This window comes from Trachurus japonicus, chromosome 5, assembly GCF_045865225.1.
Source record: "Trachurus japonicus isolate A0001 chromosome 5, Traja_1.0".
Classification (NCBI taxonomy): domain Eukaryota; kingdom Metazoa; phylum Chordata; class Actinopteri; order Carangiformes; family Carangidae; genus Trachurus; species Trachurus japonicus.
Window position 1 is genome coordinate 7,508,422 of NC_140911.1, and position 13,479 is coordinate 7,521,900.

The following is a 13,479-nucleotide window of genomic DNA, read 5'->3' on the forward strand; positions in this document are numbered from 1 at the left end:
CATGTAAACGTAGCCTAATATGAGGCAGCACACACACACACACACACACACACACTCAGACTGAGACCGACCTCCTGTCGTCGCTGCTCCTTCTTGAGCTGGGCGATCTCCCGGTTCCTCTTCGCCTCCACCATCCTCCTCCTCTGCTGCTCCTCCTTCATCTGCTTCATCAGTGTCACCTGGAAACAGCATGAAGGTCAGGCCTCCGAAAACACTCATATTCCAGAGAAAGTCAGTTTTTTTTTTTTGTAATTAACTTTTTTGACTAATTCCATATATCAATATTCCATCAACATTTTACATATACAATTTTCCAACAGTATAAAACATTTCTATACTTCTCCACCGGGGAGCAGAGACATAGATAGACATAAACAAGTAAAGTTACAGTAGAGTAAATATGAAGTAAAATGAAACACTTTTTCACTCCTGTTCTTATTTGAACATATGAACAATGAACAAGTTTGTAGCCTGAACCAAGGGGGTCAATAATCTACAATACACAGTCTACTCTCTACGTAAGTCTACTCTCAATGGAGACACAAAATCAACCCAGTTTTCCCAGTAAAGTATCCATTCTATAAATATTGGTTGAGAAAGTCAATTTAATCAACACCCTTCCTCCTTCCTCCTTCCTCCTCCCTTTACCTTGGCTTTCTTCATGTCGTTGACCTCAGTCTGGAGCTTCTTCAGCTCCCGCTCGTACCTCCCCTGGTTCTTGAGGAGGCGTGCGTGCTCCTTCTGCGCCGCCTGCAGCTTCAGCAGGTCACGGTTCATCTCCTTAAGACGCTTCTCGTACTCCTGCTTGATCCGGTTCGCCTTCTCCTCCGTGTAGTTCTCCATGGACACTGGGGAAGACACATAGTGATGTTAATGATGTTTTTATTTTAAACTTTTTTCCTGATCCATCGTCGACTACCCAACCGTGTCTGTAAACTACAAATCCCACGGTGCTCACTGAGGTTCTGCAGCACGCGGTCTCGCTCCAGCTGAGTGTCTCTGATCTTGTTCTGCAGCAGGATGAGCTTCTCCTCGTACTGCAGCTTCAGCATCAGCAGCCTCCTCTGGCTGTTCTCCAGCTCGTCTATCAGCTTCTGTTTGATCTCGATCTCGCAGGTCAGGTCGGCCAAGTCCGCCTGGAAGTTCGCTGCAGGTTGGGGGGGCAAAGGTCAAAAGCACAGTTGACATTTTAATGAGTTGTGTATTCTGTTTTATTGAGAAAAATGTCAAAAATTGTCTACCACACACCGCAAAGTCTGTTTTTTTTTTATTGTTGCTGACTCCGGGGCCTAAAGTGAGTTGTGTTTCTTTAAGCGGGTTTAAAAGGTGCCGTGACAGGAGGAGGTAAAGCAGAACAACCTGTCACTAAACACCACATGTAGCTGTCAGGAACTGACCTTTCTCATCCGAGTCCGAGTCTGAATCCACCAGGCTCTCGTCGCTGTCAAACTCGTCCTCCTCCTCTCTGCCCTCCTCCTCTTCCTCCCCCTCATCTTCATCACAGCCACTCTCCTCCTGCAGTGGAGACATGATGTCCTACACACACACAAACACGAACACCCACATTAGACTTTAATCTGATCGTTTTTTGTTTTGGCGTTTTGGCGTTAAACGTTCACAAATTTCACACTTCACCTCGGTGTAATTGTCGTCCGAATCGATCTCTCCGTTCTGTCCGTTCTGTCCATTTTCTCCGTTCTGCCCGTTCTCCCCGTTCTCATGAGTGTGCAGCTTCACTCGTTTCTTCAGACCTTTCTCCAACTCTGGACTGCAGGGGGAGAAAATCACGTTGGTCAAGCCAGATTAGAGCTGCTGGTGAAAAGAAAACTGCACTAAAAAACCCCCAACACCCCTCACTGCAGGTTAAAGGAAAAGTTCACCAAAAAATGAAATTCATGCTGATGAATACTCTGAAGTTGTTTTTTATTCCTCAAAGTGTATCTGGAGACCCGGGAGGGGCGTTCAAAACTTTATTAGAGGAATAGCGCCTGACACAAAAAAGTCCATAAAACTACACAAAAACCTTGAAATATTCCTCCTTACTGCTCATCCACTGCAATCCAAGTGTGAGTTTACCCGAAACAACGTCATTTAGGCAAGTCTAGTCGCCTGAATGCAAGAGCGCGCACCAGGCAAATTCAATACAGGACTGTTTAGGCTGTAAAAATGTCCTAAATTACGTAGTTTCGAGTAAACTCTGGACTATATCCCTTCAGGACACTTGGATTGCAGTGGACGAGCAGTAAGGAGGAATATTAAATAGTTTTTGTGTAGTTTTACGGACGTTTTTGTGTTATATACTCTCATATAAAGTTTTGAACGCCCCTCCCAGGTCTCCAGATGCACTTTGAGGAATAAAAAACTACTGAAATGACTGAATTTCATTTTTGGTGAACTATTCCTTTAAGTATAGGTACAGTATGTGTATGCGTGGGTACACAGGAGAACCACAAATGTTGTTGTATATTAGAACAAACACTCTGCAGCATTCGGTCTTTGTGAGTGACGCCGAGTGATGCGCTCCTGGTAAAATCATCTCTCCAAAGTCATTAGCAAAGTCTTCTTCAGCTCATCTCTGCTCTTTAGCTCTTTACGTTTTATTACCAGCCTCGTTCTCCCCTTCGCTCCGTCTTTTACAACCGTCCTATCTGCCTATCACCCCTATCCCGTCTCTAAATTCCCATCCACTCCCATTCTCTATCCCATTAAACCTCAATTAGCCTGTCAGGCTGTGTACTCGTCTCTCTCATGACCCACTGGCCGACTGAATTAGACCTTTCTGTGTCCGAGCCAGTGCTACTACTCAGCACTGGCTGCATCCCAACTCTGTTGAGAAGCTGGCCGTCCCAATGCCCTAATCGACTTGTGATGTGCCTCTTAAGCTAAAGGAGACAAGCTGATGAAGAGCGGAGGGTTTGTGGGCAAGAACAATAATGACCTCGTTGTGGTCTTTCAGCTTTTTAAACATGCAAAGGCTCATTGACAGAGGATTAAAGGAAGCAATGAGATGCTAACGTTTAAATAAATCTGAGATGTTTGACAGTGATTTGTTTTCTTTTATAAAAACTTCAGGGAATCAGGATATGAAAATGAAAGCATCTCATCCTCCTCTCCTCTCCTCTCCTCACCTCATCCTCCTCTGCCTCCTCTCCTTCTTCTTCAGCCGCTCGATGTCCAGTTTGGCTCGGCGCAGCACGTCCGTCATCTCGGCCTCCATGGACATCGGGGCCGGGGAGGAGCCGGGGGGGTGGCCGGGGGCCGGGCTCAGCGTGGAGGGGAACGGCGAGCGGGCAGAGAGCCTAGTGGCGTGCCGCCGCAGCGACTCGTTCATGGCCTCGCTCTCCAGAAGCTTGGATCTGACGGAGGAGGGAGAGAGAGAAAAGGTTAAAAAGGCAAAATGACAAAGCAGTAATATGTCCAGTTTCCAAGCAAATGTTAAGAACTGGCTTGTAGACACCCAAAGATGTGAGCACTGATGTTGAAATTGTTGTCCAATGTGAATTGTGTCCAAATGTGTATTATTAACGTGGACACACATCACCTTGTTGTAGTCCAAATGTGTATTTATTATGTATGTATTTATGGACAGTTAGTATGTGTTTGTGTCTACCCTATGTGGTACAATATTTTATTCCATTGTTGTTCTTTTTAAAGGTTGCCTTGTGCAAACTGGCAAATGGACAATCGATGAAAACTAGCTTTTTAAGCTAATTCGAGTGCATTTACATGTGTTTTTTTTATATGCAATGTTTATTAATGTGCATTGTCCCTTTCAAATAAACTAAACTGAAACTGAAACAGTTTGTGACTCAGCAGTTTTAGAGAAAATTCATATATTCTTGCTTTCAAAATAAGAATATCTGGTGTAAAGTGATGGTGTTTCACTCCTGCCAGGATACTGTTACCTAAGCTTAACATTTAAACTGGAATAGTGAGCACCGTTTTGACACAATATCTTTTGCATGGATTAAAGCAACGAGATACAACATGTTAATTATTGAGCTTTACATGTAGGCGGACTTTGTACCTACAGGCAGGACCAGACTGGCTGTTTTCCCATGCTTTCATTCTCTCTGCTGAGATCCACTAACTCTCCGCCATCTGGCTGCAGCTACATACCGCCCAGCGCCCGGACATGATAGTGGTATCAACGCTCTCATCTGACTCTCAGCAAGAATGTGCATAAACGGATTTTCCAAAGATGTCAAACTATGTCCTTTACAAGTCAAAAATAAATAAATCCCTGAGTCCTGCCAAAACAGTTCGTAAAGTAAAGCAGCATCACAGGTGATGGTGCAGACTGTCGAGGTCTCGTTCTTTAAATCACTTCTTAAAACCCACTTTTACAGACTTGCTTCAGCCTACACCTTTTTGGTCAAAGTGCATTGTATTGCTTTGTTGTGTTTTTGTTTATGTTATGTTTTGTTTTGTATCTATACTTTTATATTTGTCCATTGTACTTGTGCACTAAACTAAACTAAAACTTGCTTTTATGTGATGTCATCCTATGATCTACAGTATTTTATCTCAGTTTTACTCAGACTGCTCTTTGTTTTACTTTACTTTCTTTGGGTTTTACCTCTTTTATCTCATCTTTTCTTATATTATTGTATCTCATTTTATTTGTTTTTATCATGTATACCCCCCTCTTATTTATTCTTAACTGCATCCTGCACTCTAATTTGTTGTTGGGTTCTTGTATTGCCTACTGTATGTTGCTGTATCACTTGGGCGGTCCACCTCTTATGGCTTTATGGCATTTGTGACTTGTCTTTTCTATATTGCTTTGTGAAGCACTTTGTAAACTTGTGTTTTTGAAGGTGCTATATAAATAAAGTTATTATTACCGAAGTTCCTCAACCTCTCGGATGTAGTTCTGGATCAGAGCCCCGATCTCCTCGTTGCCCTCACCTGGAGAACAGAGGGGGAGAAGAAGCTGCTGAGTTAACAGTGAACTGGTGATAGACGGTTCATGTGTGGACATTTACAGTGATGACACCTCTCTCTCTCTCTGTCTCTGTCTCTCACGTACTTGATTTGGTCAGTAGATTGCTGACCTCGTTGGCCAGCAGATGTGTCACGCGGGTGTTGAGGTGGTCAATGGTCTCCTGCATGGCTTTCACCCTGAGGCGCAGCGTGTCGCTCTCTCTCTGCAGCATGGCGTTCTCCTGATACAGGTCACTGAAACCCTCTGAACCGTCCTCGCCCGCCACACGCTTCCCCTGCACGGAGAGAAACAAAAAAAAAACAAAGCGCGAGTTTTAAAGGCCAGAAAACCTCTGAGCCGACGGCTGAAAACTGCTAAATCTACTACCGCTCTCTGACATAGACTCGCTGTGGCACTCCGACCAAAACACAATGCCATTGTCTAAGAATTGAGCTGTTCAGTGTGTGGCTCTTCAAGTAGCTATTGTTGTACGCTGGATGACTGAACACTGAAAAAATCCTGTTGTGTAAGCCTCCGAACAGACACAGTCACTATTTAATCCAGTCACAGCTCGCAGACATCATTACTTCCACCAGTCCAACACACACACACACACACACACACACACACACACACACTCCAGTCCTCCCCGTACTCCGGTCGCATCACATCCCTTATTACCACATCGGGGTCATCCCACAGTGCCGCTTGCCACTGTCGTGCATTCACTTCCTAATAGTAACCGTGGCAACCTTGGTAATCGCACAATAGTGTCACAATTTGGCAAAATGATTGTTTACTTCGCCCGTGGAAGTCAAAGATGATGAAAAAGTGGAGAATTTCTTTACACTTTTTACCTCTAAATTTTTGACATATCTTCTTGTATCATCTACCTCCCTGTGTTCAACTCTCTAACAGACCATAATACTCGATGAGCATGTACAATACGTTGTGCTGCAGGATCAATTTACCTCTGCATTACTTAGCAAATTGCTGAGGTTGCAGCCGTTAATCTCCCTCGTACTCAGGCTCCGGCTGCACCATAGTGTAAAGACGTAAATGGATGTGCGTTGCAGTAATGATCTTTAATTTCATATAGTAAGAAGCTGCAGCCGGAGCGCCGTCTGCTTTTCCTTTTAATATCGTCTTCTCTTGCAATTAGTGTTGTCTTTTTTCTTCCTTTGCTCAGTTTATATTCTCAGTTTCATCCATCTTGTCACATCATTCGTGCCTCTCTTGCGGCCTCATTGCATCAGTTACACTGACAGCCATGTGTTAACTCTCCTCTTCAACCTGCCACATTTCATTCCTCCCCCTCTCACCCCCCCTTCTCATTCAACCCCTCTTATCTTTTTTTTTTTGTTTGCCTGGGTTCCTCCTCGTCTTTATTTATTTTATTTTTCTGCATTCCTGACTCCCATCCTGCCATCCCACTCCCATCTCTCACCGCCTTGTACTCCATCAGCTCCATCTGAAGCCGGGCTATCTCGGCGCGCAGGGCGCTGATCTGCTGACTCGTCTTGTCCTGGTTCACCACCACCTTGTTCTTGATGTTGCGGGCGCGGTTGGCGTATTTCAGCGTGTTCAGCGTCTCCATGAAGTCCCGGTCTGATGGACTGACGCAGGCGATCATCACCGTGCGACTGGAGACGAAGGAAAGACGAAGAGTTGTAGGTGACTCTGCTCATGCAGTGCAGGGAGAACTGAGTGTCTGGTTGTTACCATGAGCATGTACAGAAGGAGATCTCCTACTTACTATGTGTCTATGTGTGGCTATGTGTGAAAAAACTATCATTATATAACTGTCAGAAACTAAACCTGACAACTAAGACTTACAATAAAAATTATTTTCATTAAGGATGGATAATTTTTCATTAAAATAACAGAAAATTGTGAAAAATGTCAAACGATTTATTCAGATCTCTTGTTTTTTCTAATGAAAGCCAAAGATTTTCAATCAACTGTATATTACAGCAAAGAAAAGCAGAAACTCCATAAATGTCTATTTGTTTTTCTTCATTCTGCATGAATAAATGTGTATGTGTTGTGTCTGTGTCTGTGTCTGTGTTTGTATTTGTGTGTGTGTGTGTGTGTGTGTGTGTGTGTGTGTGTGTGTGCGTGCGTGTGTGTGTGTACGTGTGTGTGTGTACAGTACACACCTGTTGCCTCCCAGTGAGTCCTGCAGCAGACGAGTGAGTTTAGAGTCTCTGTAGGGGACGTGTCCTCCCTTCTTGGCCTGATCTCCTAAAGCACTGATCACATTTCCCAGGGCCAGCTACAACACACACACACACACACACACACACACACACACAGAAAGACAAATACACACTTAGTTAGAAACTGACCACAGTCAAACAGTGGAGGAACTCAGCGCTCAGTCGTGAACTCACCAGTCCACAGTTGATGGAGATCCCCTCCCGTGCTCTCTCCCCCGTGGCTCCGGTGCGTTTCAGCCTCTCGGAACCGGCCAGGTCCACGAAGTGAAACTTGGCCATCAGAGTCTCGAACTCGGGCTGAGCGATGGGGCTGGAGTCCACGCCGTTCACCTCCCCGTTCTCCCCTCCTCCGTTCTGTTATAACATATATTATATATTACTTGAGAACAGTAATTATTTAATCAGCCTGAATACTGCTAGTGATAAATTACAGTTTTTTTTTTACACTTGATCCATCACTTTGTAATTTTTTTCCATGTCTTTCCTAAAATATTCTAATTTCTTCTTCGCATCCTGACATGTCTTCACCCAGAATGACAGTGTCATTAATGAAACTGTCACGACACGCTTGCCCCCCCCTCCTCCCTCTCAATCCCCAGACCTCACTCACCATTTGCGGCTGCTGGCAGACTCTCATCTGACAGAGGTGGATGGTGAAGATGGCGTGCGAGCGGGAGCTTTGGGCGTTCATCTGGGTGCTGGCTGTGGTGCGGGACAGAGCGCCGAGCTTCAGACACTGCAGCATCTGCAACACACACACACACACAAACAAATACACACACATGAACACAATGTGGAGGACACCTGGTCACAACTTTACTTTATTCAGAAGTGTATGGAGGTACATTTGTGTCTTTATTATTCAATCAAAAAACAAAGTTGATTTATACAAAAAATATATTTTTAATCAAAACAAACTTCACTTCAATCAGAAAAAAAAACTTTTTTTGAACCCTGTTTGGACCCTTTTTTTCTTTGATTGTTTTTTTTTTTATTGAAGTGAGTTATTATTTGATTGAACATATATTTTTGGTTTAAATCAACTTTTTTGATTGAATAATAAAGACACAAATATCTTACTCATAATATGGCCCAAATACAAAATGATGACTTTAATCCAAAAAAATATTTTCAATCAAATAATAACTCACCTCAATCAAAAAAAAACCTTTTCAAAGAAAAAAAAAGTGCTCGAATGCAATTTTTTGGGGTCTCAAATATTTTTTTTTGCATTCAAACCCTTTTTTTCTTTGATTGAAATGTTTGGGGGTTTTTTTATAAATGGAGTTTGTTTTGATTGAAAATATCTTTTTTTGTTGACTAATAAAGACACAACTGTACTTCCATAAAGTGAAGTGAAAAAAAGATCAGCATGGTTTAATTTCTGAGAAGTCAGTGAATTTTACAAGAATGGGAAACCACTCGTTTGATTTCACGCCTTCTACTTTTTGATCTGCTCGTTCAAAAAGCTCCCAATAATAAAATATTCTGTCTCCAGCGGCGTCATCATCTCCGTCCATCTGTCTCCACTCAGCTGTCTGGCGTGTTGTGACTGTGATGCCCCAGACTCAAAGCAGCAGCAGCTCACTTCCCCATTTCTTCTTCCTTTCTGTTTTCATTTGATCATCTTGCTTTCTACTCTGTCTCCCACTCTGAGAAGAAACCAGATATTTTCTGTACAATGGCTCATCATCACGTCTCCATGAGCAGATCCTCCTCCGGCGCTCTTGACCCTGTGACGCTCCTCCCTCCTCCTCCGCCCTGACAGTTCCTCTTCTTGACAACCATTACTCATCATCAGTGATACGTGGCTGTGTGTAAAAAAGGCTTTCAAGGAAACCAGGAAACCAAATTTCACACATCTGATGTCAAAATCAAACTGCCCTCATGGGTTCAACAGATCTGACTGTAAACCACGGTACAGACCAGTCTCTTCTTCTTTCCTCAGCTTATTTGGTCGAAATAGTCTCGGCTTGACTTTCTTAAAGCTGCTGGAGATCTCTAGCAACTCTGATACCTCACCAAATACCACTCCATCTTATATGACTCACTCATTTTAGGCTAAAACAGAAGCATATACAAGTTAAAGACTAAACTAATGCATTATTTTTTTGTATATTTTGGGGGGCTTTTTGCCTTTAATTAAACATTTCTCTTTTCACATGCTTATAGCTGAGCTCTTTTTAAAAACTTTAAACATTATCTATTTTCTTTTATTTAACTATTATTTGCTCTTGCTTTTAACTCTGTTTTTTGTGTTTGTTTTTATTCTGTTTTATGCTTCTCTTTTTTTTTAATGTTTTGTCTTTATGTAAAGCACATTGAGTTGCCTTGGTATGAAATGTGCTATATAAATAAAGATACCTTGCCTTGCCTTGCCTTTAATTGATTGAGAGAGACAGGAAATGGGAAGGCAGAGAGAGGGGGAATGGCATGCAGCAAAGGGCCACTACATTTGGGATTCGAACTGGGGCCGGCTGCAGCAAGGACTGTAGCCACTGCACATATTATTTTGAGATCATCAAAGAAAAACTGTAAGGTCTTTTGGATGAGTATTACCAGTGCAGGGAATGGCAAATCCAACCTAAATGAGTTTTATCTTTTCATAGTTTTTTTATATTTCCAACAGAAATGTGACAGGTTTAGAAAATGTAAAACACAAAAAGATAAAAACACAACTGTGATGAACAGAGACGACATCGCACACCCACCTCCTCCTCTGAATGAACCAGTCTGGATGTGACTCCGGTGGTGTAGATGCTGCCGCTGGCGTCTTCGTGGATCTTGATGTTGGACTTCCTGCTCCGACTCTCTGGATCTCTGGATCCGTCAAATAAGTCCAGGATCTCTTCATTATACAACTACAATAAAACAAATTCATCATGACATTAACAAGTAGATAATTTATGGATTTAAATCCCCAATACTGAAGCAACACTCACACCATCAATCAATTCATCATCAATTTTAAAGATTTTTGTATTGACCCTGCCTGTTAAAGTGCATCTTTTGGGTGAACTCTAACGTTCTGCGGTTCTCACAGGAGCGTGTTTTATTTACACACAGCTCTGCCTCCGTCTCAGAGGTCAGTCAACGACCTCTCAAGAAACCAACGAGGGCAAAAGGTCACAGAGGTCGGCAGAAAGCTCAGCTGTTCCCACCTACTGCCAAACACACACACGCACACACACACACCCATCTGTTTACCATCAACAGAGATAACCCTTTGACCTGACATAACCTAATAACAGAGAGCAGACAGAGGAAAGAAAGAGAGAAGAAAAGCAAAGAAAGAGAAATGATGCTTTCTATCGGAGCTGTTCTTGCAGAACGACCATTAAAGGAATAACGTCGTTCAGGTATCCACAACCCAGACATTCACCTGACAGAAACCTCTGCAGGAAATCTTTCCTTGTCATATTATCTCATTGCTCCTACACAGACACTCCCCCCCCCTCCTCTTCCCTCATTTCCCTCCCTCCCTCACTCTTATCCGTCCTCTACCCCGCAGTGATGAGGAATAATGTCAGAGGTAATGGCCGACATTAATCAGGTCCAACAAAGCACAAGCAGACATTCCTGCCCATCTGTCATCGGGCTGTCGCTTCCTGTTTGTGGAATAGGGGGCTGATCCCCTTCGCTTCGCTGTTTTTTGCCCCATCTGGTTGGAGTTAATATGGACCAGCGACTGTCCCAGCACGCAAACACTCACACTCACACACAGACGGCAGATGTGGCTTTGTAAGCAACAATATCAAAACTACAATGTGGAAATGTTGAGTAAAATATCTAAAAACGGTTGTAAATCCATATACTATGTCCCACCCACCTCAAGGAACTGGGCGCTGACTTTGAACTCGGGTGGCTGGGTGCCAGTTTCCTGGGCGCGGACCCTCCTGTCCTGGATTCCCTCAAACAGCTGGTGAACCGCGCGGGGGATGATGCCCTGCTCCTGCTGGGTCAGATTCACGTCGAAGCCCGTCCCCATGGTGTAGGTCTTCCCCGAACCCGTCTGAAATACAGTTCATCCAACCACAATCAGATGTCATATTATCTAAATGAACATGACAGATACAGATTTTTTTTTTTTTTTAAAGTTGATTCAAACAAAAAAATATATTTTCAATCAAATAACTCATTTCAAATCAAATAACTCATTTCAATAAAAAAAACTTTTCAATAAAAAAAGTGTTCGAATGCAAAATTGCATTTGAACCCTTTTTGTCTTTGATTGAAAGGGTTTTTTTTTATTGAAGTGAGTTATTATTTGATTGAAAATATCTTTCATGTTTAAATCAACTTTTTTTTATTGAATAATAAAGACACAAATATACTACCCCATAATATGGCCCGAATACACAAAAGATGATTTAATGAAGAAAAAAATGTTTCAATCAAATAATAACTCACCTCAATCAAAACAAATATTTTCAAAGAAAAAAGTGCTTGAATGCAATTTTTGGGGTCTCAAATATTTCTTTGCATTCAAACACTTTTTTTCTTTGATTGAAATGTTTGTTTTTTTTGATTGAAGTGAAGTTTGTTTTGATTGAAAGTATCTTTTTTGTTTAAATCAACTTTTTTTTGATTGAATAATAAAAACACAAATGTACTTCCATAGAAGTGAAGTGAAAAAAAGATCAGCATGGTCTAATTTCTGAGAAGTCAGTGTCTGAAATACATTTTGTCCAACCACAATCAGATGTAATATTATCTAAATGAACATGGCACCTTAGATGAAATATATCTTTATACGGTATGAACATGTATTATCAGCTGATGCCCAATTAACGTCACTTCTAATAAACAATAATAAGTAATGGTAAAGTAATGGAGCCAGTATGCGCTGCAGTGCGGCCCCTGTCACTACCAGTTTTCCAATAAGAACAAGAGACACCAGATGGCCAGCCTCTAAAGGATTGATTGCTCTAAACAAATTTCATTATACGAGATTCAAGATTCAGTTTTAGATCAGGTAGCTGCATCAGTGTGTTATATGATTATAGCTGCTGAAATATGATTTATAAATCCAGTGTCGCCCCTACTTAGTCTGGGAAATAACATTGAGTTTTTATTTGTTATATTTATCTGTATTTTTACATCAGTAATCAAAAATTCAAGTTACTGTAGACCTGAATGTCTGAATAAAATACCCATTAGCACTAAATTCACTGTGATGCCAGTGACACAGTTATGTTTACCATCTGTCAAATTCATCTGAATCATAATGCATGTACAGTATGAAGAGGATCCAGGCTTCTTCTTTGTAAGAAAACACATTCATAAGACAAAAACTGGTAGATGAACTCAATTAAAAAATATAAAAAATAACCACAATAACACAAAAACTCAGGATGGGAGCCTCGCTGTCTTTACCTGACCGTAGGCGAACACGGTGGCGTTGTAGCCCTCGAAGCAGCCCTCGATCAGCTTGTGCACGCAGGCCTGGTAGATCCGGTGCTGCTCCGAGTTGATGTCGAACACAAAGTCGTAGGTGAAGGCCTTGTCCTTCCCCAGCAGAACCTGTGGTTCTCCGGGCGTGACCATGGTGCACACGTGGCAGCCCTCTATCTTCTCCTTGGCCATCTGAGGACGAATCCTGGAAGGAGACGAGAGAAGAGACACAATATGTAAAACTAGAAGCTGGAAAATGGATATAAATCTTTATTGAGCCTGCATCCTGTACACATCGGCATTCTGCTGCTGGAGCTCTCCAGTGTGATATAATTACAATTAATAATAATAAATGTGTTTATACAGTAGCATTCAAAACAAAACTATAAAGTTTTTACAAGAAAAACTGAAATGTCCAAATGTTGCTATCGGCTGATGTTATGCTACAAAACGTTACGTCTGTCTACCTGTCTGTCTAAAACACCTGTGTGTTGGCCTGCCGTCTTTACCCACGAGTCAGATTCACATGGATTGTACCTCTCAAACTTTATTTATTTATTTACTTCATTTTGCACGAACATATCATTTAAAATAGTATGAATAATCATTATGAATGGGATGTGCAAAGGGGAGGTATGAAACCCAAAAGGGCTTATATGAAAACCTCACCCAAGAAGAACATATTCAAAAACCAAATTTGTTACAAGTAAAGACAAGAAAATAGGGAATACTCAGGCTTACAACTTATATATCCTAACTGTTACCACATATATATTTTTTTAATTAGATTTTTTCTATCCTTCTATTCATTGTCTATGAGAAATGTTTCGCAATTCTTTGCAACAAGAGTAAAAATGTGTATTTTGCCAAGGAAATATAGCACACTGATCCCTATCAAGCCACACATTTTGTTGTAAAACTCTCAAAACTGTACAAGTA

General features: G+C 41.8%; 1 protein-coding gene across 10 annotated transcripts in view; it reads right to left on the reverse strand.

Annotated features, from left to right (window-relative positions):
- kif21b (kinesin family member 21B) overlaps nt 1–13,479 on the reverse strand; it is a 70,878-nt gene that overhangs the window by 30,619 nt on the left and 26,780 nt on the right. For all 10 annotated transcript variants that reach the window (XM_085775894.1, XM_085775889.1, XM_085775890.1 and 7 more), the window contains exons 2-16: nt 12,523–12,745; nt 10,976–11,158; nt 9,858–10,007; nt 7,757–7,891; nt 7,321–7,500; nt 7,087–7,202; nt 6,375–6,570; nt 5,033–5,222; nt 4,848–4,911; nt 3,129–3,356; nt 1,636–1,768; nt 1,398–1,536; nt 959–1,147; nt 649–848; nt 72–179 (exon numbers count right to left, since the gene is read on the reverse strand). In XM_085775894.1, the coding sequence (XP_085632020.1) occupies nt 72–179; nt 649–848; nt 959–1,147; nt 1,398–1,536; nt 1,636–1,768; nt 3,129–3,356; nt 4,848–4,911; nt 5,033–5,222; nt 6,375–6,570; nt 7,087–7,202; nt 7,321–7,500; nt 7,757–7,891; nt 9,858–10,007; nt 10,976–11,158; nt 12,523–12,745 (2,434 nt within the window). The remainder of the gene's footprint in view (nt 1–71; nt 180–648; nt 849–958; nt 1,148–1,397; nt 1,537–1,635; nt 1,769–3,128; nt 3,357–4,847; nt 4,912–5,032; nt 5,223–6,374; nt 6,571–7,086; nt 7,203–7,320; nt 7,501–7,756; nt 7,892–9,857; nt 10,008–10,975; nt 11,159–12,522; nt 12,746–13,479) is intronic.